Source organism: Furipterus horrens, unplaced genomic scaffold, assembly GCF_987537825.1.
Source record: "Furipterus horrens unplaced genomic scaffold, mFurHor1.1.pri manual_scaffold_8, whole genome shotgun sequence".
Taxonomy (NCBI): Eukaryota; Metazoa; Chordata; class Mammalia; order Chiroptera; family Furipteridae; genus Furipterus; species Furipterus horrens.
The window spans coordinates 93,276,760-93,303,583 of record NW_028327178.1 but is presented as its reverse complement, the minus strand read 5'-3'; the positions used below and the strand labels follow the sequence as shown (position 1 = coordinate 93,303,583).

The 26,824-nt window shown below is 45.1% G+C and overlaps 2 protein-coding genes across 12 annotated transcripts in view; both read right to left on the bottom strand.

The window, feature by feature from the left end:
- Positions 1-1,222: 1,222 nt before the first annotated feature.
- On the bottom strand, positions 1,223-18,278 carry AAR2 (AAR2 splicing factor). 2 transcript variants are annotated; one of them, XM_090285278.1, is made up of 4 exons: positions 18,217-18,278; positions 14,557-15,364; positions 11,192-11,421; positions 1,223-2,571 (listed from the first exon to the last, which is right to left on the bottom strand). In XM_090285278.1, the coding sequence occupies exons 2-4, from the start codon at positions 15,311-15,313 to the stop codon at positions 2,404-2,406; spliced, it is 1,155 nt and encodes a 384-aa protein (XP_090141404.1). In that variant the 5' UTR covers positions 15,314-15,364; positions 18,217-18,278; the 3' UTR covers positions 1,223-2,403. The 2 variants fall into 2 exon arrangements, with proteins under 2 accessions (XP_090141404.1, XP_090141405.1); XM_090285279.1 differs by lacking the exon at positions 18,217-18,278 and adding an exon at positions 17,907-18,192.
- Positions 18,279-24,098: 5,820 nt separating this feature from the next.
- The window catches only part of EPB41L1 (erythrocyte membrane protein band 4.1 like 1), a 99,656-nt gene continuing 96,930 nt past the window's right edge, over positions 24,099-26,824 (bottom strand). For all 10 annotated transcript variants that reach the window (XM_090286341.1, XM_090286343.1, XM_090286344.1 and 7 more), the window contains one exon: positions 24,099-24,886. In XM_090286341.1, coding sequence (XP_090142467.1) covers positions 24,878-24,886 — 9 coding nt within the window. In that variant the 3' untranslated portion in view covers positions 24,099-24,877. The remainder of the gene's footprint in view (positions 24,887-26,824) is intronic.

Here is a 26,824-nt window from a genome sequence, read left to right as displayed (position 1 = left end):
CTGCCCACAGGGTCAAGGCTGGATCTGGGCAGGCAGGGCTTGGCCAGGGAAGGAGTAAGTCACAGCAGTGCATGTGTGGCTGAGTGTGGGTTACGGGTGCCAGTGGGCCTGGGCTTGACTCTTGTCCTCAATCTTTAACCTGCTGTAGGACCCTGGCAAAATGACCAAAGCTCTGAGCCCATCTCCCTGTCAGTAGAATGGGATAACAATAGTGCTTACCACGTATTGTTGTGAGGATTAAGTGAGGTAAGAGAACAGGACACTTAGTCAACAGCAGTGACTTTTCCTTAACCTGCTGTGTGTGAGGTGCTGGTAGGGAGTGGTCTGTGTAGACCTAAGATCAACAAACATGGAGAACAAGGCCAGATGACCCAACTTCTAGGTGCTGCCCTGGCAATGCCAGTGAGAGACAAATTCTGTCCCAACTGAGCTCTGGGCACTAAATTGCAATGCTGTCACTTCTAGGTATTTACTCAAAACTGAGGGGGCCTCAGAGCCTAGGCCTTACCCAGATTCACTGTCTGTCAATCCCAGCAGGGTGGGATTTGTGCATCTGCACTTTGAAAAATTATTGAGATATAATTTACATATCATAAAATTCACCACTTAAAAGTGTACAACTTTTAGTGTTTTTTAGTATATTCATAAGGCTATGCAACCATCCCCCATAATTCCAGATTCTTTCCTCACCCCAAAAATGAAACCCTGCACTCATTTGCGTCACTCCCCATTCTCCCAGTCCCTGACAACCAATAGTCTGTCTCTATGGATTTGTCTATTCTGGACACTTCAAACGAATGGAATCATATAACATGTGTCCTTTCATGTCTGGCTTCTTTTGCTCAGCACAATGTTTTCAAAGTTCATCCATGGTTGAATGGTGTAGCGGAGATCAGGACTTAATTCTTTCAGAATCCACACTTTTTAATGAGCTTCCCAGGTACTTCTGAGGAGTGGGCTTTGGGGAGGAAAAGAGGAGCAAACTCAAGCAGATGAAACTGGTGGTTATGACACACATACAGGGCCTCCACCTGTCTGGTGTGCCTGTCTTACAAACCCCACTGGTAGCAGGAGGCAATGCTCGCTGCTTGCCTCCCCCAGAAACTGCAGAGGTTGGGCAAGTGTGTCCTGGTGTTCAGTAGGGAAGAGATGTCTATGGACAGTGGCCTGGCTGCTCTGGGAACTGGGCAGATTAACTGCAACAGAGACTCACACAAGGGGATTTAGTCTCAACTCAAAGACTTTAATGTACATTACACTCTTGGAAAAACATCTCCAAGGAAACAAGTGGAACCAAACGTCTTAACCAGTAGGAACTCTCATTTAGAAACGCGGTGTGAGCTGCAGCCTTGGGAAAGAACAGCACGGGACTCTGATCATAATACAACGTCTTGAGGTCAGGATGGAGGGGCCTGTGTGCGTGATGGGCATGCACTCAGGACTCCCAGGAAACCCATGTGTCATTACTCTTGCGGCTGACAGCTCCACAGCAGGACTGGAGAGATTCAGGCTGATTGGCCATCTCTAGAGCTCTGAATAAAGGCACAGAACTCCAACAGGGCCAAAGAAGCCTGTCCAGAGGAAGAACCTTTCTCTTTGTTGTTGAAGGTCATCAGAAACAGTCATGGCGGCTCTGATGAGGAATGGGGCCATTCAGGAGGGTCACCAAGTCCCTCTTCTGGGTCTGAGATCTCAGAATAGAACTGATGGGAGAGGTGTGGCACCAGCAAGGCCCCTGAGGTCAGGGGCCACAACCACCTTGGGAAGATTACCCACTGGGACTTCTGGGTGGGAGAAAGGAACTGAGATGGAGAAAGTAAAAGCTGCTGACTTGTCAGATACAACCCAACTGTCTTCTGTGTCACGTCCTCCCCAGTTTGCGGCTCCTGAGTGGTCACATGCCCATGTTTTCTGTGATGTATTCCCATTCAACGAGGCAGACAAAAATTCTGGCTCATCTCCCTACTGCCCTCTGTTCAACTTAAAAGTCACCAACTGACATCTCAGACTCCTTGGTAGTCCAGGGTTTCTTGTTTTCTAACCATTCTGTGGAATGAGCAATTAGTTCTCTTGGGCTTTTTGCTCAATTTCTTCTCATTCAGAAGGAAGTAGGTTGTTGCTGAGGCAGGTCTCTCCTAAGAGCTTCTGTGCGAGTCTATCTGGAGTTCAGTAAGGTTAGCACCAGGGCCAGACTGATGGGGAACCCACAGGGGGCCTTCAGGATGGTACAGCCTCTTTGGCACTGAAGGAACTTATTTACTGGTGAAGGAGGGAATTCTGGCTCCATCTGTGCAGAACCTGGTGGGGCCGCTGCTCCAGCAGGTCCCAGTAAAAGGGGTGAGTGAAAAGGTCAGGACTGCAGCAGGGTGGGAAGGAGCCTTCCCTGGCTGAGAGCATCCCCAGTTAGCCAGTCTCCACACCCTTGGGGAGCTCCACCACCACCGGGGCGCAGTCCTCGGGCTCCGCTTCGAAGTCCCACCGAAACTTCTTGGTCAAGTGAGCTTGGAACTTTTCAGCTTTCTGCCTCAGGGTGGCATCCACGGCAATGCTGCAGGCAGAGGAAAAGAAAACCTACAGAGAACAGAGCATAAGTCACTCATGAGAACACAGAGGGAGCCGAGAAAGCTGTGGAAATTTCCTCATGGTGTTCAGCTCTCTGGGGCGGGTAGATCAGCTGCTGGTGGCACAGGCCCAGGACACCTGCTGTGCTCCCCCAAACCAAGAAAGAAGGTCCAAACCCAGCTGAGTAGCTGGGGCAGGACTGGAATGGAAAATTACTATCTGGGCAGAGATGCCCCACTGAGAGATAGGCCAGTGGGGCCATCAGTCTGGCCCTGCCCCCTGAGGAGACCTACTGGGCACCTGGGCAGTAACTCAGAGGAAAAGGTAGTAGTTACACCAGCTAGTACTAAAAGGGCCTGGGGGGCTTATAAGCCCCTGGATCCCATACAGGCACAGGCCCTAGGCCAATGAGGCTGAATTGCTGCTCTAAACAAAATGGGCCACAGGCTGCCATGAGATCTCTATTCCTCATAAAAGCTGTCTTTGGTGTTCTTTTTCTGAAATTGTGATAATGTACACATAACATGAATATACCCTTTTAACCAATATTTTACATTATCAATAAAAAACTGTGTTAAATATACATACTTACAATTTTAACGATTTTTAAGTGTACAGTTCAGTGGCATTAAACATATTCATTGTTATGCAACCATCACAACATTCCATCTCTCCAAAATGAAACTCTGAACCCATTAAGTAACTTCCCATTTCCCCTTCCCCCTGCCCCTGGCAGCCACCATTCCACTTTCTGTCTCTAGGAATCTGAATACTCTAGATACCTCATATGAGTGGAATTATAAAGTAGTTATGCTTTTGTGACTGGTTTCTTTCACTTACCACAACGTCCTCTAGGTTCATTCATGTTGACGCCTGTGTCAGAATTTCCTGCTTCCTGAGGCTGAATGATATTTCATTGTATATCAATGGCACATTGCTTCCCATTCATCTGTCAATGGCTGTCTGGGTTGTTTGTACCTTTGTAATACTGCTATGAACATGGGTGTAAGAGTATCTCTTAAAGTCCCTGCTTTCAATTCTTTTGGGTGTATAACCAGAAGTGAAGTTCCTGGATTGTAAGAAAATTCTGTTTAATGCTTTGAGGGATCACTATACTGTCTTTTACTGTGGCGGTGCCATTTTACATTCCCATCAGCAATGAGCAAGGGTTGCAATATCTCCACATCCTTGCCAACATCTGCTATTTTCAGTTTTTTGGCACAATAGCCATCCTAATGGGTGTGAAGTGGCATCTCATTGTGGTTTTGATTTGCATTTCCCCAATGATTAGTGATGCTGAACATGTATTTATGTATTTATTTGGCCACTTGTACATACTTTTTGGAGGAATGTCTATTCAAGCCCTTTGCCCATTTTAATCAGGTTGGTGTTTCTGTTGTCCCTGTTGAGTTATTGGAATTCTTTAACTATTCCAGATAGTAATCCCCTAATCCCGTTTTGATGTTCTTTTTAATTCAGTTTCATCCAATATAAACATGGGCAGGTGACAGAATGGCAATTTTCTCTACATCTGAAACTCCATTCCAGATTGTCCTAGATCCCAACCCCTTCTAAGAATAACAGCGAACCCATTACTCCACATACTGTTTTACTGTTTTCAAAGAAGTTTCACAGAGTATCCCAATGGATCCTCAAAACACCCTGGGAAGACACATTAGAATGCCTATTTTTTTAGAAACAGAGGCTGAGAGGAATTAAATGACTGGATCAAAGCTATGCAGAAAGGTAGTCGTTTTTCCCAGACTACCATCAGCTTCCCCCAGGACCACCCCACGGACATAGGAGCGTGAGAATGAAGATCTCTGATCCACATTATCCTCGTGCCACAGCTGGCCCGCAGGCCACTGTGGAAGGGGTCTGGGCTCCAGGGGCCTTGACCCGACAAAGGTGAGAGGGGTACTCTGCAGCTGATTCCTTGGACAACACCCCTTCCACCTGCTTCTCCACTATCCTTCTATGTGCAGGAGGAGCAAGGCTCATTTTCAGTGGCCTTTGTTTGAAGCCATTTTGTTGGAGTGGCAGCAGGGACAGGGTAATGTGGGAAGGAGGGGTGGAAGCACAAGGGGGTTTTACAGAATTTGGTTTCATTAACTTGGGAATTGACTAAATAGAGGAGCAGGGAAGCATAGCCACAACAAAGTACCAAATCAATAACTAATTAGAGGGGCTGTGTGAGCTTGGTGGCGAGAGGGCAGCGGGGAAGCTGGCGGCCTGTCTGTAGGCAGCTAATGGAGCTTGCCGTGGAGGCTGACTATGGAGCCCAGCTGAATTCTGGAGAGGGGCCTGGTATGGGAAGCAGAGAAGCCTTGTTTCAAACCACAGTAGCTCCGGAGGCCCTGCACACCCATGAGTCTCGCCCCAGAGGTCGTGGGGAACCTGCTAGCTGAATTCTCAAAAGCCTCTTCCTGTTCCCTTCTTTACTTTGTACATTATAGTCGTCTCAACACAGCCCTTCTCTCCAACCACACTGAACAGCAGCCCAAACACACATGTTTTTCTTCTACTCCTAATAGCCTCCTTCACCTCGCTGATTTCTACTAGTAACTCAGGTTCAGCTCAGACATCACCTCCTTTAGGATGTCTTCTCAGACCAAGGAAATGGAACAGGTACTCCTCTATGCTCCCCCAGCGCCCAGGATTACCTCAATCATAGCCTCAATCTTGATTAGGTAGCAGTCCACTTACAGTTGAGCTCTCCCAAGAAATAAAGAGCAACTCCAAAGCACTGACTCTTTTTCACACCTGCATTCCACTCCTGGCAGAGTCTGACATATAAAAAGGATCCTTAGATGTTTAACAAACATCTATAAAAATCCATTTTTGGTTCACTTTTGTACAGTACCTGGCACAAAATAATTGCTCAATAATTACATGATGGTGCTAGACAGAATAAGAGATTTATCCTGGGGAGGAGGTGGCTTATTTACCAGACCCCTGCATGCCACCAGCTTATTGCCACTTCCGCGAGACATGCCTCTTATAAAAGCTCAAGATGAAATGAACCGCTCCAACTCCTGTTCTCCTAGCATTGTGCCTGAGCTTCCATTCCAGCATTTCTCACACTGCTGGCATCACAGTGACCTGTGCTCCTTAAGAGAAGGAAATGAGTCCCACATAGCCTATCACCTGGCATAGAGTTAGGGCCTGTAGGCTATTCACCAAAAGGATAATGAGATGGAGGGACTGCCCTGCACTTGACAATGGCGAACAGTGAGCGGTTGGAACAGGCTGGGCCCATACTCATCACTCATCCTTCCCACCCATCTCTCAATCTCTGCCTGGTAGTAAAATCAACCAGAAGCAGGTAAATAGAGGCCTTCAGCCTGAAAAATAAGGCTTCTAGTTTGAAAAGTGCTTTGTCCTTCTTAGAGAATTTGTCACTCTAATCTTTACTACAAACCTAGGAGACAGGAGGACAGGAGATTACTATTCCCACTGTACAGATGAGAACAGTGATAAATGTTGAGCAAGATCCAGTCCAAGAAGAGAAGTCTCAATCCTTTTTCCATACCAAGACCTTCTTCTTGTGCTGATACAGACATAATACATCCTTCGTCTTTTTAGCATTGCCCTGTGGGGAGACAAGGGGCTTGGAGACCAGGTGCTTCTGGAACTGTCCCATCTGCAGGCTGCCAGGATCAAGGGTACAACCCAGATTGACTTTTTAAAAAAAACTTACTTAAAAAAATCTACTTTATTGCAATATAGTTTATCTACAATCAGATTCACCCCTTTTAAGTGTTCAATTTGTTTTGACAAATGTATACACCCATCCAACTACTATATGATATAATCAAGATAGATATATGCTTTGGAGTTTTTCTTTTGTAATCCAGTTCTGTGAGTCTGAAGGGCCATATACCAGCCCCATCAGGACACCGAATAGTTCCATCACTGTAACACTGTGCTGTCCCTTAGTGGTCAAACCCTCCCCTTATCCCTCTCTACTGACATTCATTGATCTGTTTTAATTTTTGTTCCTATAGTTTACAAACTTCATATTTTTAAAATAATTCAGAAAAGGTATTTAAACAATATCTAGTTTGCAAGCACTAATTTACTTTGATTCTCTAATTTTTAGATTAATTTAATACCTTTAGGAAACTTTGTAATGATCTGGTTATTTTGTTTATCAAAGTGCAATCAAGTAAATACTTTTTAGCATCACTGAGAATGGAATTATCTTAATATAGGAAGATTAATCCTGGATATTTAAAAAATACTTTGAAATAGGATAATAACAGTTCATAAACAACTGCATTTATTTAAAACTAAAAGCACAGCCATTGGGTATTTTCTTTAAATACAAAAGGTATGGTTCCTTTTATCATTAAGCCTGTGTATTCTAAAAGTATAAATTACTTCAGTCAGAAATGTAAAAGCTTTCTTTTAAGCCCAAGTTAAATGGAGTACAGTCAGGTCACCTTGAGCAATTTAAAATATCAAGGTAGGTAGCTGAGTCACTATCTTATCCTACTTTTTGGCTAGACAAAAAAGATGAAATTTCCTAATTTTTTCAATTCCCAAATGACTACTCAACTTAGAATAAAACCAGCCAGAGGTAGAACACTTTATTTCTACTTGCAGAAGAAGAAAGTGGTGTTAAAAGCAAGACTATCACTTCACAATGATTGCCAGGAAAGTGAAAAGCAGTAGGAATAACTCTGAGATCAGTTTAGGGAATTTGGGATGTTTCATCCGGGGCTGTAATATATGAGAGTCCACCACAGCCTTTAGGACCAAAGCTCAGCCTTGCCATCTACTGGCTCTGGTGATCTTGGGCAAAATTATGTGACCTTTCTGATCCTGTATCCTCAGGTGTAAAATGGGATTATAGCCTTAATTTTGAGCATTGTTTTGAGGGCTAAATGAGATAATGTACAGTAAGTGTACAAAAGTAGTAGACGGCTGATTGCAGAAGGCAGAGGAGCACGTAGGCAAACTTTATCATAGCTGTATGACAATAAAAATACCACAGACATCACTGTCAGAGCCAATGTTTTCCCTCCGGAGTTAACGGTAGACACTGGCATTTAGAATGCTCACAAGAAATGAAGCTAGAAACCATTATGGCCCATTGTGACTAAAAGTATTTTTAAAAAACAGGCTATGTGACCACATGCCTAAATGCTATGCAATCAGCAGGAAGAATTTTTATTTTGTATATAACTCACTTTCTAACATACTATTAAATTCAGATTATCCTTTCATTGGTTTTAAACAAATTATGGTGACTCAAGTAGCTTTAAATAAAAGAAAAACTATCTATTTTTATAAAATGAATAATTTTTATTCAAGCTAAATCCACGGGATTTGTAAAAACCAGTGGCATCTATTCAAAAGACCACTAATGGCTGAGGCCATTAGGTGGCTGATTTTATACAAGTTAATGCGGCTGCCTTTAAGCGCTTACACATGCAAACACCAGGCCCTCTCCATGGGTAGTAGCCATTTAAACTCCTAAGTAAGAAAGCCAGTTCCACTCACTTGACTACCTGGGGGGAGGGCAGGCGGCTGGCTGAGGAAGGCTTTTATGGGCTGATTCATTCAGTCATAAAGCCCCGAGTGAGTGAGTGCCTCTGTGTGGGGGGACTGGATTCTTACTGCCAAGATGGCCTCCACGCAACTCTCCATTAAAAATTGTTTTGTAATATCCTTCTCTATATTGTGCCAGTTGAAGCCTTAGTCATCCTTCAAGGTCATGGTAAAATGCCACCCCTCCTCCTACAAAAAGTCATTCCTGATCCTCTGTCCCCTCAAATCTCAACCCCCGTCTGAATCAAGCGATCTCTCCTTGTGCTCCTAATGCCCTTTGACCAGACTCCACTGTTTACACCTATCACATCAGGGTCATCTATTTACACGGCCACAGGAATTTATACACTCTATTCATCTAAAAACACCAATAACACAAGTGAATAAGTGCTAGGCCTTGACTGGGTGTTCAAAATAACCAGGTGGACAAAAATAGGATTTGGCTGAAGGGTCATGGTCCAGTGGAGCAGTCAGGCAGACAGCGCACACATTTCAGCACGCACAGCCGGTGCAGTACAGCAGTGGCAAGTACGAAGTAGGCTACTAGTATGGAAAGGAGAGAGATGTGGTGTGGCTTCCCAGAGTGGGATGCTCTGAGGGCATCTCTTAGGATAAACAAGTACACACCAGGCAGAAGGAAAGTCAGGTTCAGTTAAGAAGGCATGAAATTTTACACCCATGTTTTCATGGGTCATGCCAGATGAAAAGTTCTAGAGATCTGCTGTGCTTACAGTTAACAATACTGTACTGTACATTTAAAAATTTGTTAAGAGAGTAGACCTCATCTTATGTTTTGTTTTTTTTTTCTTAACCGCAATTTTTTTTTTTAAAAGGCATGAAACAGCACAGCATGTCTGGGAACTTGCAAGGAGACCACTGTCACTCGAGTTGATGAAGGGAAACAGGGAGAGGAAGAAGCTAGAGAACAGGTTACAAGCCAGAAAAGAAAGGGCTTTGGAATCCATGTTTGAGCTTTGAACCCTCTATGCAATGAAGAACTGCAGAGAAATAGGATCAGACGTGCACTTTAGAACTGTGACTCAGGTGGCAGAGTGGGGGACGGATGGACTGACAAGAGCAGGCATGGAAGCTGACAAACTCTGATCCAGCCGAGATGAGACCAAAAGACCTGGGTTAGGAAATGGCACCAGGGCAGGGCTGCCTTCTAAAACATTTATCACTTTCTGGCGTTATGTGGTTAATTCGTTTATTTACTTTCCCACTGAAATATAAGCTGAAAGTCAGGGACTCTTTCTGTCTTGCTCACAGCTACACTTCCAGTCATACAACAAGGCCTTGTATACAGCAGGTGCTCAGGAAATATCTGCTAAATCAATTAACAAGTCCCTTGAGAGTAGGAACCCTGTCTAATCCTCAATACTTTCAGAAAGAATGCTCACAAACATGTCTTGGGTTTTTCCAAATAACATCAAATTTTCTTGGTGAGAAGTCCAAAGACAGAATTCTTCCACCCATCAGCTTTGCACACCCCACCTGGGCATCTAGCAATCCAGCTGGGCACTTCCTGCTTTGTAAATCATTGCTGGCAGCAAAGCCACAGCAATTAAGAGCTCAGCTGTTGCCTGTGCTGACAATGGTCAGAACAGCCAGCAACACAGTGTGGCCCTCCTATGTTATGTGACAGCATTAATGCATATCATGAGGGTCGCACATGTACCGGTGGGTGCAGCCACTGCCAGAGGCGAGTTGGCAGGCTGCTGCCTCCTACTCCTCTGCAGGCCACAACCCAGCCACTCTGGTGAGGATTTTCCCTGCAGAGGAAGGATAAAAGGATTTAATTTCTCTGTTATATTAGGAACCAATAATAGGGCAGTTTTATAACTCTTCTGAAATGGAATACACCAGGCTCAAGCCATCAGCTTGACTGACTCATCCCCATGGTCTGCACAAGTCCTCCAGCTGCCAGTTTTAAGTTAGCTGCCTGCTCGCAGACTTTTCCAACAGTATGTTTTTAGAAGTGTTCTGTAGCTGAGAAGCAGTCATGATGGTGTCTCCACTCCAATCAATCAAGAATCCTTTTGGGGGACCTACAATACCTTGCATTCAGTATATAAGAGCGTAAGTGCAGACCCTAAACCAAGATTCGGGCCTGGGTATAAATCCTGACTGCCACTTACCAGCTGTGTGAACTCACATAAATGACTTCACCTTTCTGAGTCTCAGTGTTCTCATTTGTAAAATGGAATAAGCCTCCCTGTCTTACAGCACTCCAGAGATTAAATGAGGAAACGCATGTAACATGATAAACATGGTGCCTGATACTCAACAAGCACCTAGTGAATGTTCGTTCTGTCCCTCACCCCTGGTGGGAGTGGGAGGTCAGTGAATAGCCACTTTGTAAGGAGCAGGCCTCATGGGGGTCTCACACACAGGGAGAAGAAAGCAGTTCATGGAACAGAAAATATGGAAACTGACATCTTGAGGGTTCTGCCTCTTCTATGCTCGAGAAAGTTACAAAACGTGAGTGACAGAGGCTGTCCCAGGAACATAAAGGAAGCTAATCTGTTTGCAAAGGGAGGAAATAGAACAGGATGAAGACTGTAAATTGTCTGAAGCTTCTTCCCTAATTACCACTCATAATGAAAATTTAATTGCCAAGTTAAAAGCAAATTTCATTTTTTCTGTCAGAGAATCTCTGCAGAAACTGGCACATTTTGTTTGAACAGGAAATCAAAGTTACTTTAATGCTTAAATGAGATCTAAGGAGCTGCAGATGTTTCCCTGGGAGTAACAAGCTTCCAAACTCTGCCCTACTGGGTTGTAGCTATTGCTCCAGGGAGGAAAAAAAAAAAAATGTTTTGAGCTGAGTAACTCAAAGGGGTGGAGGTGATTCAAATTCCAAGTAGCCCTGTGCTAGGCACTCCGGGGGCGATTAGGGAGAGGGTGGTACAGACAGAGGGTCTCTGGCATCAAGGAGATTACAATCAAGTAGGAGAGAGAGAACCAGGAAAGAGCCCAAGGTTAGAAAACTAAAATGAAGAAAACTTTGAGTCATAAAAAAATAGCAAGAAACAAAAAGGTAACCCTTCTGAGGGTATAAAAGACTGCTCACCTGTAAGGTGCTGGTGAGGAAGTTGTTCTGGGAGACAATGTCCACAAAGAAGTCTGCGGGGATCTCGCCCAGCTGGTGGTACAGGATGGAGATGAGGTTGATGTAGAGGGTATGGTGCTTCACCATGGCTTCCTCTGCCCGGCACAGGAGGTTCAAGAGCTGCTTCCAGTGTTCAAATGCCTCATACACATTCCCCAGAAGGAAGCATACAAAGGCAAACTGAAGTTCACCTGAAAGGTACAGAGAGGAGAAATGTTCCTGAGGGAGAAGAGCACCAGCTGACTCTGTAAGGCTGTCAATTCCACTGGACCTCAGCAAGGGGTGGCCTTTTCTCCTTGTCACTCCTGCAGAGCCTAGCATGGGGGCTGGCACCAAGCAGATGCTCAATAACTGCTATAAGTTTGAATTTCTGTAAAATCAGATTGCAAGATAAGAGGTACACCTAGTATTTGCCTGGCATCTAAAGTTTACAAAATGTGCCCATGGATATTATGCCAAGTGGATCCCAAACCTGGCTGCCTATCAGAATTACTTGGAGAGCTTGCTAAAAAAAAAAAAAAAACTACCCAAGCCTCACCCCCATAAATCCTGGCTGAGGATAGATGATGGGGCCTCAGTATTTGTAGCTGTAATTCTGATACAAATGATCTGCTTCAGATTCAGGGAAATCCTCAGCCCAACTCCACATGGTGGTCAGGGGAAGGTGGTATTTGCCTCATCGTACTGATGAGGTCAAGGGACTCGCCCAAGGTCTCACATCTAATACTTGGGGATGTGAACAATGAAAAGATAAAACAGATTTCCTATTAGGTGGGAACAATTCTAGAGCCTCCCAGAACAGGAACGTTTGTGAGTACTTGTTCTAGGGTTAGCCTGCCAGCCAGATGATTTTTGTTTGTTTAATCATGGGGCTCTGTGATTTAATCTCTATGAGCAGGTTGGTGGCAAAGAGCATGGGCTCTGGAGCCAAACTGCCTGGGTTCAAATCTCAGCTCCACCACTTAGCAGCTGTGTGATCCTGGGCAAGTTACTTAATATGTTTATGCTTCAATTTCCTTATTTAAAGGTTTAGTGAAGATTAAATGAATCAATATAATACATGTAAGTATTTAAAATAATGCATGGCCAAAAGAGCACTCAAGAAATATTAGTTATTATTCCCACATTTCCACTGGATGCCTGTCTCAAACAAAGAGACCTGATGATCCAGATGCCGTTGTCCATGGGTAAGCAACTGGGTCTCTGGTTACCAAGAAATACTTTTGCTGATCAGAGAGGTTCTGTCTGGCTTCAAATTTAACGAGGGCTTCTGTGGACCTACATATTAGCTGTAAAAACAACAGGTGCCCTCAACACCAAGTTTCTCTTTAAATGTAGGTGTTTGATCTGTCACCTCTAGAGACCTGGAAAAACTAGTTCCCTGTCTCTAGACTTTTAGAACTAAGTTTGGTTTGTGTGACTAGATAGCTCCTGGTAGGACATTTGATCAATATTTTCAAAATCTGTAGTCAAATTTTCTTTGTATGGTAGAGGTTAATGATGTGCTTTTTCAGTTGGTTTTTCCTGGTTAGTTTGGGAAAATATAAGCTTAGTCTCTGAATTCAGGGAATTTATTTAAATTCATGCATTTCTGGCCCAATCTAAAATTATATTTTGAGATCAGAAATAATTTCAAAGAGCTGTCATGAATATAAAAAGTTATCCCTGCAAGAGATACTCAGATTACTTCAGATTACTCTGAAGAACTGAAATGTTTCAGAGGTAGAAAACAGGATTTCTATTCATTTGTAAGTCAGAATTTCAATTGTTTCTTATTAAATGAAAATAGCATGTAATGCATTAAAGATGTAGTCATTAAAATGTCCCTTTTTATCAGCTGAGCCAATGATTTAAAAGGCTCTATATTCAAATTTCTCACTGATCTTTCAATAGAAAAATATGCAAACACCTAGACAACATGTAAAAATACATAAATAACTGTTAAAAATGTGGTGGATGTTTGCTGTCACTAGTAACTGAAGAAAATACAGCTGACCCTTAAACAATGCAGGCAGTTGGGGAGCTGATACCCTGTGTAGTCAAAAATCTGTATGTAATTTTTCACTCCCCCCAAACTTTGTTGTCCCTCAATATCCACAGAGGATTAGTGTCAGGACTCCCGCTCCATACCAAAATTCATGCACACAGTAGGCTCTTTGCATCTGGGGACTCCCAACTGGGGATTAAAAAGAGTACAGATACTTATTGAAAAACATCTCTAAATAAGTGGAACCACTCAGTTCAAACCTCTTTTTCAGGGTCAACTGTAAATTGAAATAAGATGTCATTCTCTGACCATCCAGCTGAAAGAGGCCTTTGCTAAACTGCCATGTCAAAGGTGACAGGCCAACAGCTGGTAAGGATGCACGACTTTCTCCTGGCAACATACATGCTCTGATCCAACAATTTCAACCCTAAACATATGCATAAATACACACAAAAATGTTCAGTAGACAGCACTTATAAGAGGGAAAATAGGAACATCCTAAAGGTCCATTAGCAATGGGCTGGCTCAGTAACTATGGAACTTAAGCAGCCACTAAGGAGGAGTGACTGTTTTGGTGACACATTAAAAAGTTTTTATTAAAATAAATCACAAAATAATATACTGTAATTAGGTGTTTGTAAAAAATCACATATACACAAACATGTAATTGAGTTTAAAAAAGACTAAAAGGAAACCCACAGAATATAGAGAAAAGACTGAAATAAAATATCTATATCTATATAAATATGTAAAAGATGGAAAGTAAATACACCAAAATGTAAAAAATGGTTACTTCTAGAGTAAATTTTATTTTATTTTTTCTATGATGAATATTTTCCGTAATAATAGGGAAAATAAAAACTATAGTAATATTTTAAAAAGACACTGTCCTGGTCTAAGCCAGTAGAGAGCCCAACACCTTGAGAGGGTCAGGAGCAAATTGAGGAGGGAATAGGAGGCCCGGGAACCAGGAGCCCTGGGCTCTGGTCTCACTTTGCCCACTTAAGTCAGCCAAATCCTTTCCCTCTGTGAACCTCAATCCGTAAAATGAGGGGCTGGGCCATGTCAGTGGTTCCAAACACAGGACTGTCTACATCTGGTTCACCGAGGGTTCCTGTTTATTACATAAATAGTCAGATAAATTGCTGGGTCCCTACTCCAGATCCCTTGAATCAATCTCCCTGGTGAAGGCCCAGACATCTGTATCTTTAATGAGTGTACTGGGCACGACTGCCTCTTAGCCAGGTTTAGGAACCACTTTACTAGATAACTCAAGATGTACCCCCTAATCTAATTCCCCTCCCTTGGCCTACTCCCAAAGAGCCTTGGTCCTCCTTACCGAGCACATCCTGGGGGCTGCTAGCGAACTGCTTGTTGAGCACAGTCTCCAGTGCGTAGCTCAGGTCCATGCTGTGCCTGGTTATCTCTGCTGGGGTGGCACCTGCCGGGAACATCTGTGTGGGTAGCTCTGAGAAGCGGATCTCTGTCCCGGCTTTGGGCTTCATCTCAGGCAGCCGGGCCAGGCCTTCCTGGTAGCTTTTGCACTCAGTGCCGCAGCGGGGCAGATTCTGCTCCACCCTGTCCTTGGTGTGCTTCAGGGAGAGCACAGGCAGCACCTCTGAGAAGGCACAGATCTGCCGGCTCTCAGGCTGCAGCCTCTCCATTGTGGCCTCGCTGATGAAGTTGGTGAGTGAGATCCACTTCTTGAGCGTAGCATATGGGTAAGGCCCCAGGAACTGGTCCATCTCCTGGAGGTTGGCCCTCATGGCCTCCACCTCAGCCTCTGGGGCTGGGGAAAGGTCCACCTCTTCCAGAACAGAGTTCCAGCGCAGGAGCATCAGCCCCCGCTGCTGCAGACTAAGGAAGAAGCCCGTACGGGGGCCCACATCCCTGGGATCAGCCTTGTTCACAGAGCTGTAGTGGAGGAAGTGGATGCCTGGTGGAATCATCTTCACACCCCGGAACTTGGGCCCCACCTCCCAAGAATTGTAGTCAATGCCAAACTCTGTTCCCTTGGGCATATTCAGGATGACCACAGTGGCCCCTTCAAAGAAGAGGCTCTTGGCAAGCTCAGGATCCATCTGCATGGCAGCCATGGGACCAGTGGTGGGTGACCAAAAGGAGAACTCTCTTATCTTTCAGAAAACCTGAAAAAGAAAGGAACCAGAGTTCACCAGAACTTGGGAAAGAATGCTTCATTTGGTGAGCACTCTCTACATACCAGATATTCAATCAGACCCGATATAATTATCTCCTTAATCCTTACCACAACCCTGCATCCAGATGAGAAATGAAATTCAGAAAGAAGAGAATATTTCTGTTTTATTTTAATGAGCAAGAACACTCACTTCACAGCTGGAAAGACATCAAAGAGAAATGACATGTTCGAAGTCACACAAGGACATACAAAGTCACACAAATTAGTACCCTGCCCTCCAGGCCAATGTTCTTCCCACTGTCCACTCAGGATATGCTCTCAGATCTCTCTCTCATGACGGAGGATGAAAGCAGAGAAAGCCTGAATGGTCCACTCTAAACTATAACTCTACCTAAAACCTATTGCTAGAGAGTCCCAGAAGAACTGAGACAGATGGTTATATCAAGCACACACCCAGTTTCCCATAAGCCTCAGGAAAAGCCCAGAAATGGGCAGAGGTGGAAAGCAGGTGCTCAGCATCTGAAATTCACAATAGATTTGGGAAGTGGAGAGCTTTATAACCACAAACCTCCACCTCTCCTTTTACACATAAAAACCTAAAATGCAAGGAGTGAAACAACTTTCCAAAGGGCCGACAGTCAGCGACAACTCTGGAACACTTGCCCAGAATGGATTCAGGTGGCGTGGCTGGCTTAGGATCAGTATTTACAAGAGAAGGGGCTAAGAACACTTATTTTACCTACCTCTGAACTACCCATGGAGACATACTGTAAAATTTCTGTTAGGCAGACAGACACTGCCTCTGTGGTATTCATAGGAATGGTTCCAACATTAACTTAATTTAAATTGATTTAGAACAAGCAATTATATGACCTTCTAATCCCAAGACACCTACCTATTCGATTCAACAAATAATCACCGGATGCCTGCACCGTGCCAGGATCTTTTTTTTTTTTTTTTAAATAATTTATTTATTTATTAGTTTTATTTATTTTTAGAGAGAGGGGAAAGGAGAAAGAGAGGGAGAGAAACATCACTGTGTGGTTGCCTCTCACTCACGCCCCCAACTGGGGACCTGACGTGCAACCGAGTCACGTGCCCTGACCGGGAATCGAACCGGCGACACTTGGCTCGCAGGCTGACGCTCAATTCACTGAGCCACAGCAGCCAGGGCTTGTGCCAGAATCTTTACCGGGCACTAAATTAAACACCCACAGAGTAAGACACTCACTGCCCTTTAGGTACTTCCAATCTAGCCAGACATACGAACAAGACCCTAAAATTTCACAAACAGTCCTTAAGAACAGTTGCCTGCTTAGTTCTTTTCACTCTTTGTATTTTTAAACAAACATAAAACAAAATGAGACATTGAAGAAAGGAAGACCAGCCCTTTTCCACAAATGTTAAGGGCATATTTTACTGTCTTCACCCAAAAACACTACAAACAACTCACTTTACATCAGCATTTTTTTTTTCAAACTTCGAGTCAAAATTTGTAATAGGTTAAGAAACAATTTAGAGAGTCTCAACCAGCATTAATTTTTTTTTAATGAAAAGAACAGAATTTAAAAATTAGAGTATATTAGGAGTGGTAAAGATAATTGTTTTCTGAAGCCGTGTGTGTTGGTACACACTCTTGGTTGTGACATAACATGTATTTGTTACTGTGGGGTCACGGTCAAAAAAAGTCTGGATGCCACTGTTCTAATTAATTTATATCAGCATCTTCCTATTCCCAACCCTGAATTCTGAAGGTACTTAATAAACATTTGCTAAATGCACAGCTATTACATTTAGAATAATTGCTCATCATTTAGCCACATTCCCTTGTGGTGTCTGTGTGCTCCTCCTGGATAATGACATTCCTTCAATCTAATTCCATCGGCCTGTAATTCTATTCATTATATCTTCAGCAGTTGGCACGTGGCCTGACAAACAGAGAAGATGCCCTGGAATGTAGGAAGTCACATCCATCCACTTCTCTTCACCACCTCCTTAATCCAAGCTACCACATCCCTCACCCAGAGCACTCGCCCCTTCCTTCTCCATCCACAGCTGGAGCGCTCTTCTCAAAATGCCAATCTAAGCATGGCAGCACCCGCACTTACTACCCTGAGTGACTTCCCATGTGGCCCTTGGGAAACCAAAGTTCTTAACCATGACCTACCAGGCATGCATGATCTGGCCCCTGGCAACTCCTCCGGCTTTATTTCATACCATGCTCCCCATGAAAGCTCTCTGCTCCAGTCCCATTGGCCTCTTTCAGACCCTCAAGCGGGGGGCTCTCCTGTCCAGGAAACTTCCCTCTCCTCTTTGTCAAATCATTTTTCTGACCTCAGCTCAATATTCCCTCCTCAGTAAAGCTTCTTAGGTCGGGTCTCTTGTGATGCACTCTTATGGATGTCACCTCTACAAGATTTGTCTTTTTGTTCCTCTCGCACATACTAGACATTTGATAAACATTTATTTAATAAGAACGTGGTATCCATTTTGTAGTTGAGAAACAGGCTCCTTTCAGGGAAAGACCTTACCAGAAAAGTTAGAGAGACGTGGACAGAACCAGGTCGGGAGCAGTCAAGGTCTCCGGTCTCCAAGTTCTAAGTTAGGAAACGAGCGAAGTTACCCCGGGTGTCCCAGGGGGGACTGGGGACGGCACCTCTGGTGCCGGTTTCTCGCGAATAAAGGCCTGTAGGGACACCAGAGTCCTGCCACCGGCCCCCAGACCCCAGCGAGGCGCCCTACTTCAGAGCCCTCAGGGACACCAGGCTGGGGAGAGGGGTGGCCTGGCTAAACAGGCCACGAAAGCAGAGAAGCTAAAGCAGGCCAGGACGCCGCACTCACCTGCTCGGGTCTCGCCCCCGGCGCAGGCACCGCGGAAGCGCACCGGAAGTTTTACCGCTTCGGCGCCGGACAGGAGCTACAGAGAAAGCAGCCCGGCAGATTCTTGGTCGCGGGAGGAGCGGTCCGCGGCTGCAGGTTCCGCCCCATAAAACCTTTTGTTTTTAGTTTCTCGTTTTAGCTCCTGAACCGTGGGTAACAACTTTTGTCAAAGTGTGCGTTTTATATTGCATTCCAGAAACACATCCCCCAGCCATGGTCCTTTGGTCTCATAGTTACTGAAGTTGGAGTCAAGGTCTTGGCTGCTTAGTACCCACTGTCAGATGCTCAGTAATGGTCCTGGTCATGGTCAGCCAATGTCTACCTGAGTGACAGAGTCACAGACAGCCCATTATCTCCCAATCTTACCTTCCAACCACACTGGGCCTAAGAGAGAGCCTCAGACACCCAGCTCCCAGCCCAGAAAGAACCAGTCTCTGGAGTAGTAATCACCATCTTGGACTCTCCAGCCACAGTCACGCAGTGTCCTCCTGTAGCACAGATCTAATCTGATATTTCGGTCAGGCTGCCACTGTTCCCTGAGGGTGGGGACCTGTCTGTCTTGCTCCCTGCTGTTTCCCTGGAACTTAGCACAAAGCCAGGCATAAAGGCTCAGCTCAGGATATATATGATATCATGCATTTAACTGATGACAGTAATTTGGTAATAATAAATAGCTTCTACTTTGGGGCCTAGCCCTGTGCTGGGTGGTTGTACTAGTCAGGGTTCAACCAATGAAGGAGAGCCAGTAGGAGATAGATATTGAGATTTATTGCAAAGAATTGGTTTATGTGATTGTGACGGCTGGCTATATAAGTCCAAAATCCATAAAGCAGGCTATTCATATATGATTTCTAAACCTTAAATTAGCCTAGTAACATGGTATTAGCATCCTCAACTTACAGAAGAGAAAACTGAGGCTCAGAGAAGCTACACAGCCAGAGAGTGGCAGAGTTAGGATGCAAACCAAGGTCTGACTGGCTATTCTTGTCTTTGTGCTGCTTGCTGCTCCTAGCTTGTCTGTCACATTTCCTCAGTGACGCTGGACATGCCAATCTGTCTCAGTCAAAATTCATTTCTTAGTGGTTACAGACTAGACTGGGCATTGCAGTCATGGTTAATTACAGTGAGCTGCTGCAGGATTAACTAGAGATGGCCTCCATCAGTCACAGTCATACATGTCAATCTCAGACTATCTTGTCAGTTCCATTGCCTACATGAAGGATCTCAGCTCCCTCCTTGCCCCTCTCTATTCCCAGTCTTTGGTGCTGAGCTATGCTATGTTCTAGTCTTGGAGCTTCCTATTCCAGCCAGGCTCACTATCTTCTCAGAGTCTTCAAGGCATTGAATTATGGGCACAGAAGCTGAAGATGGTGGCCCAGGAATCCCACTTGTGAGTTGCATTTCCATCCAGATCAGGTTTCTCGATCTTGGTACTGTTGCCATTTGGGGCCTGTGCATTGTAGGATATTTAGCAGCATCCCTGGCCTCCACCCACTAGATGCCAATAGCACCTCTCAGTTGTGACAACCAAAAATGTCTCCAGACATTGCTAAATATTATCTGGGGGGCAAAATAACTCCCCTTGCATTGAGAACCACTGATGTAGATGAAACCATCTCAGGTTATTCCCAAGCAGCACAGAGGCTGGCCCTATGTTTATGGGAGACAGAGACACAGATCCAGAGTATGTGGAGATCCAATGTTTGCAAACCAAGTCCTATTGCAGAACCCCAAGGGTGACAGATGGCTAAAGTTACCCTACTGGGGCAATTCAGGAAAGGAGTCACAAAGCTCCTGGAAGCAATTGCCTCTGGAAATAGACAGGAATCTGCAGAGGGTTGAAGAATTTCTTTTCATTGCTTAGCATTTTGTACCACTTAATGAATTATCTCTAAAAACAAAATAAATAATATTGGTATTTGAAATTATAGGGAAGTGTTCAGGATGTAAGTTTCAAAAAGTATTTAGAATGGTATGTGTAAGGCAACTTCAAGGAAAAATACATGTATGTGGACAGTCCAAAAGAAAATGCCCCAAGTTATTAGCAGTGGTTCTCACCTGTGAGATTTTGGGCAGTAAAGAAAGATGACCTGGTCCTGACTGGTGTGGCTTAGTGGATTGAATGCTGGCCTGTGGACCAAAAGTTTGCTGGTTCGATTCCCAGTCAGGACACATGCCTGAGTAGTGGGCCAGGTCTCCAGTTGGAAGCGCATGAGAGGCAGCTGATCAATGTTTCTCTCCCTCTTATTCTCTCTCTTTTCCTCTCTCTCTCAAGACAAATACATTAAAAAAAAAGAAGAAGAAGAAAAGTGGTCTGGGGTGAGTCAGTAGCATAAAAAGGAAAGTGTGGTACATGTGTGTCAGATAGTCCAAGGGGCAAGTTTAAGTTTTACATGGATTATGGATTTTTCATGTTAACGTTTTTGCATTTATTTTTATGAAGAACTCTTTTCTTTGGCAAGTGACACTAGTTTTACCAGTTTCCTTTTAAAAAATATTTTTTAGTCAATTTTTATAAAGTGATGTCAACGATGAGACAGGAGGTATGTATAGGGATATGGCAACATATGTGAGGGTAGTGGGCAGAGGCTAAAGTTGGGGGTTGCTGTCTACATCATCCCCTAGGCTCCCATGGAGGGGAGTTGCAGGGAGAGACCCAGATGTAGGTGCTCTTCTGTCGGGAAGAGGAGGCGGGACCATGCTGTCCCTCCAGACACCAAGCCCTTCTGTGTCCTGGGGCCCATACTCTTACCATTCCTTCTGCCTAGAATGCTCTCACAGAAGTTCTTCATCTTACTGGACATTTCTCTTCTTCTAGGAAGGCCATCACTGGCCACCTTACTTAAGGTGGTCTCCTTCAGTGACCATCCCTGCCCCCTCTGTGTATGTCTTTCCTGGTGCTGACCACTCAAAACTGTCTCTTGACTGCTTGCCTGTTTTGTTGTGTTTCCCACACTAGCCTGTGAGTTCCTGGACAGCAGGGACTTTATCTTACTGTTGTTGCACCTACAAAGCCTGCTGCAAGACCTGGGCCACATTCAGAGCTACAAACATTTGTCGAATGAAACTGTTCTAGGTTGAGATCTCTCCACTCCAGTTTTAGCCTTTCTCACAATGCCACCTGAACTGGTAGTTCGGGGGTTGGGGGTGGGGAGAGAGGCGCACCAAGGCACTTGTGGTTCAGCATCAAACACATTTATTTCACTTTTATTGAGTATACAAGAACAGAGAGCACACGCATACAGCACGGAGCACTGAGGTGGGGAAGCATGGGGACCAGAGAGGAGAGAGGGGTGTGAGTAAAAAGGAACAGGACAGCATTGCAGTTGGTTGGTAAGGTGCTTTTGGAGAAAAGAGAGAGAGAGAAAAAAAAAAAAAGAATGATGTTGCTCATGCAATTTCAGGCCAGTCTTGGAATGTGCTTGCAGGATTTAAAAACTGAAACAGGTCCTGGCACTTCCTGTACCCTCATATGGAAAAGATCCCGAGAAAGCAAAATAAAATGAAGAACTGTAGGATAGTAGAGCAGAAGAAGACCCTAGAGAGCATCTGGTTTATCCTCGTCATTTTACAAGTGCGGAAACTGAGGCCCCCTAAGAGGACACGGGTCTAGCTCAATGTCACACGGTGAGTTAGGTGCTGAGCCCGGATGGCCACACAGCACTCTTGGCTGCCCTCTGAGACATTTTCCACTATGCTACATGGTCTCTTGGGTGGAGAGGCAGCACAGAAAGGATGAGAAACATAAAAAAGTAAAAGGGAAAAGTAGGTTGAAGACAGACAAGACAAACATCTATATTCTCTATGAAAAGGAGGGGAGAAAACAGTGCCCTAGATTTTAGCTTTGCAGCTCCCCTCCCCCCTGGTGGTGCTGCTTGCTTCTCCATGGAAGGTCAGAGCATGTGTGGGACAGAGATCTCCACAAACCCTGGCTGGCCCGTGAGCTAAGCCTGGTTGCTTCCTCCCTGTATTGAAGCCACACACTCAGGGTCTGTAGGCAGGTGTAGAACCCAGAAAAAATATTCTCCCTCTGAAGTATGTTCAGAATGCCTGGTTCTGGCATAGATGGGGTGCCTGAGCCAAATTCTGGGTGGCCCAGAAAGGGTGGAGCCAGACCAGCTCTTGGCCCAGAAAGAGTGGGAGCTCTCACGTTGAGAAGGGCAAAAAGGAGGTTCTGCACTTTTTCCCCAGGAGTGTAAAAAGAACCGGTGCATGAAAAGTGTGCTTGTCACACTCAGGGGGAGCTGGAGTGGACCACTGGTCTGCTCTGGGGGGGATGTGGCTGACTCTGACAACTGATCCCCAGGTCCAGGGCTCTCTGCCCTCTCTCCATCCCATTTTTGTCTACAGAGGTACACTGTTCTGGTTTCTTGTTCTGCCTCAGGTCAGCACCAACTAAGTAGCTAAGCATCTATGTCCTTGGGGTAACTGAGAAGCAAGCCTGGGCCCTCTGGAAGGCATCCCTGGGTGACGTTCAATAATAGGAGAGAATGTGGAAATGCTCTCAGGTGGGCCAGTCATGATCAGAAATGTAAGGCTGGTTCAGGGGGCTTCCCTGGGGCCTCCATGCCCCACCCCATCTCTTTCAGTCCAAGAATAGTGCCTGGCACAAGTAGGTACTCAATATATGTTTGCTGAATGAAATTTATCAACTGTTTTAGAAGCAGGACTGGGGAGGTGAGATGGGACTGAGAAATTAAAAGTGCAGTGGGGACACACACTCCCTCAGAAGGGGACTCGCTGAGCTCAGGGAAGTAGCTTGTGGAAGAAAACCGGGAAAGCCACTGTGTGCCAGAGGTCAACGCCAGGCTTTTGATGGGATTTCCCCAAGGGCATCTGTGTAGTCTTGCGGCAGTTTCTGGGACTCTGAGGGCACAGGCTCAGAGCCTGGATGCTGAATAAAGGAGAGGTCTCCCAAGCCAGGGCCTTACACGCAGATGGAAACTTTGAGCAGCACCACCTTCTGTTCCCAGCCTGTTCTGGGGCAGGCAAAGCCTTCAGGAATGCACTTTTGACCTCTCAGGGCCTGCCCTGGGTTCACAGTCTCTCCCATGGCTGCTTTGGCCCAGGAAGAAGAGAGAGTGATTCAGACAGAATACAGGAGTGGTAAAGGAAAAGGCTGAGCTGGGAATTTTCAGACAGCCAGATGAAAGCCACCACCCTCTGCAATGGTTAGGGGGCATTACCTCCCTTGGGATGGGGAGTTAGCTGTCACGATTTGGTCAGGGAAAGGCAAGATATGTGGCAAAAAAAATAGAGGGCTTAAAACTGAGGCAAGCCCCCCCCCCCCCAGGGAGGTGGGGGCCCTGAGCCAGGGAATCTGCAGCAAAATCCTAACTCTGGACCCCACACCTGAGCACAGACCAGGCCCTGGTTGCAACAGCCCAGGGGAGAAGGCATCTTGGACTACATGTGTGTTGCTTCCTTCTTGCCAGACCCCTGCCTCTCCATTTGGGGAGACCCCTCCCCTCCCCACCAATCAACCAATGACAAATATCACACACTGTATTACTACACCGGACCATCATCCCTGCTGTGAGCAGTGCACAGCCAGAGTCCAGGTCTCCTTGGCTGGGCCGGTTCAGTGAGATCTAGGAACCTTGGTATACATCAATCACAGTCAGATGATTATAATTTTAAAATGTCAGCTTCATACTTACCAGCACTGTTTATTTTAATATTTGTTTCCTGTTATATGTAATATACATAACTTAAAAGCACATCCATTCACATCTCCTACAAGCTGCACCTTCATAATGAGAACCCTTAACATATAATGTCTACTTCCCTTCCTGTGGCTTGGTTTTCTGTTCTTTCTTTCTTCCTTTTTTTTCTCATTTCAAATGAGAATCATCTGCAGTGGCCCTCAGCAGGACCAGGACACAGATGGCGAGGGGTACAGGGTTGGGAGAGAAGGAGGAGGAAGCTGAGACAGAAAATGACAACAAGACTTTTGGGATGGAGGAGAGGCAGAAGAAAGGAGGGTGGATTTTGCAGCCCAGTGTCAAGACCCATAAAGTAATGATCCAGTGTTCCTCCTCCTCTTTTCCAAGTGGGGAATTTTCTTTCTCGGAAAACGGTTGACGGTACGTGTTTTGCCGCTGCGACTTATCTTGCTTTGCTGCAAAAGAGTTTTCCTTTGCACTTGAGTGGGCAACAGATGCTGCAGAGATGAAATGTTCGTCCACTAGATGTAACGTGCAGGCCGTATTGCACTTCTACAGCCATCGAGGTCTGGCTTGCTTACGTTGTTCCACAGGGCTTCAAAGGGGATAGCAAGGGATTATTGGCATTATAATTTTTTTCCCTGAAAAATTCCCACCAATTCTTCAATTTGTCTGCAAAGGAAATGTAGGTGTTCAGATGTTGGTTGTTGCTGTTGGCCGACTGCTTGGCCAGCCCCCAGAAGCAGTGCAAGGACGCAGAGTTTCCTGTATATATATCTATATCTATATATATCTATATATATATTTATATGCTTTTCCTTTCCCAGTTTTTCATCAGTGACAGTACGTCGCAGCTGGGACGTCAGTGTTGAGTTGGCGAATCCAGAACGAAGGCCCCTTCTTAATGGCTTTCTGGCTTAGGTTGGACCAGAAATGCCAGCATCTCTTCACAGAGGTCAGGATTCCTGGGGCCACAGTCATCGGGGGTGGAGGGAACACCAAGGAAGGAAGAGGACAAGAAAAGTTAGTAAGTTTTCATCACCCATCTTTCAATACAGGAAAAGAGGTTGTTGTTAGCTAGCTTTTACCATGTGTCCTTTATTATGGCTCAGGAAGTCAGAGGGACTTGTCTAAGGCCACACAGCTTGTAAGTGGCAGCTGAGAACTGAACCCAAAGCTTGTGTATATTTGCTTGTGTGTTTCCAGGGAGGGGGTATCTTTTCCTTGGCCTGAAAATTTGTCCAAATTTCCTTTAATACCGAGAAGCTAATATCACACCCCATTCCCTTTTTCCTCCTACCATCTCTCAGTTCTAAGAAATGTTCAGTCGTGATTACAGATGTTCTTCTTTTGTTTGCTTTCCCTTCCTGTTTTCCATGGGCCTGCTTAATCCTGAGAATTAAACCGCAGAGTTCAGTGTCCAAACAAAGAAACTGGAGCCTGGATTCCAACTTGGGTTTGACTCTAAACACACAGTGGTTAAGGGTGTGGGCACTGCAATCCTGAATCTTGAGTTCAAATCCCACTCATTGCCTACTAGCTCTGGACAAGTCTCTTTACTTCTTTAGATCTCAGTTGCTTCCCCTGTAAAGTGGGTCCTGCCTCATGCAGTTTATAAGGAGGATACAAAACAAGGATCAGCATACAGTAAGTGATAAATAAATACTGGCTGTTCTTGTTATTACTATTGCTATTGTAAATATAACCATGTAGTATTCTGATCTCCTCAAGGACAAGGGCTCTCTTTCACTCATCCTTGTCTTCCCAGTGCCTGACACTGTGCCCAGCACATAGCAACTACCCCAAACTATTTAAGAGGTGGCACATTATTCTTGTCTTTTTCACTCTCACATCGTCAAGTGCTAATAAAGTCATATAAATGCAATTCTTCTCAGCTCATTTCCAAGATGGAAAAACAAGCCCAGTTTCAGTGACTTAGCTCCTGCTTTGGAACAGGTCCATTTTTTTCTCTCCCATTTAATTAAACTTTTGAAGGTAAGAAAGCTCTAGGAAGCTGGGTAAGTGCCACCCTCTTTTTGGCAGGGTTTGGGAGACAGGTCCTGTCTAAGGAGGCAGGCTAGTAGGAGATGATGGAGCAGAAACCACACAGCTGGCCTACAAGGTTGCAGAAAAAATACTGTGTGATATAAGTTTGCTTTCCACACTCACAGCAAGCACTTCAAGGAGGAGGAAGTTCCAAAAACAAGACAGTTGAATGGAGCAGGGAAAAACATTTCTGGAGGATTCAAGGAGAGGAGAGAAGATGAAGACCAGAAAGATAGAAACCCACATGGAAAGAGGGCCCTGTGCACCTGGCTGGTGGTGGAAGTTTAAGGTTGGACTTACTCAGGACTGTCATCACCTCTAAGCACGGCAAAACGTCAAGGGACAAGGAAGCAAGTTCACATTGCCAAGCACCTTCTGACTGTGAGACATGGCCCTGGTATGTCACTGCCATGGATTGAATGTTTACATCCCCCCCAAATTCACATGTAGAAGCCCTAACCCTCCAGGTGATGGTATCTGGAGACAGAGCCTTAGGTCACAAGGGTGGAGTCCTCATAAATGGAATTAGTGCGTGCCCTTGTAAGAAGAGACACAAGGTAGATTAGCTTTCTCTGCTCTCAGCCATGTGAGGACACAGAGAGAAGACAACTCTCCGTAAACTACGAAGTGGGCTCTCACCAGGAACTGAACTGGCTGACACCTTGATCTTGAACTTCCCAGCTCCTACAACTGTGAGAAAGAAATGTGTGTTGTTTAAGCAACCCCATCTATGATCACAGGTGTTGTTTAATTACAGCAGCTCCACTTTAGAGATTAACTCCGTTTTGTAGATGAGGCAACAGAGACCCAGGCAGGGTCATCTGGCACACTGCTAGCGAGGGGCTTCTGGCTCCAAA

Excerpts from the sequence above, each read along its gene's own strand:
- AAR2 (XM_090285278.1), bottom strand. The coding sequence starts at position 15,313 with ATGGCTGCCATGCAGATGGATCCTGAGCTTGCCAAGAGCCTCTTCTTT. Across the intron at positions 11,422-14,556 it reads CAGCCCCCAGGATGTGCTCG|GTGAACTTCAGTTTGCCTTT; the intron begins GTAAGGAGGACC and ends TGTACCTTTCAG. Across the intron at positions 2,572-11,191 it reads TCCTCACCAGCACCTTACAG|GTTTTCTTTTCCTCTGCCTG; the intron begins GTGAGCAGTCTT and ends TGTTCTCTGTAG.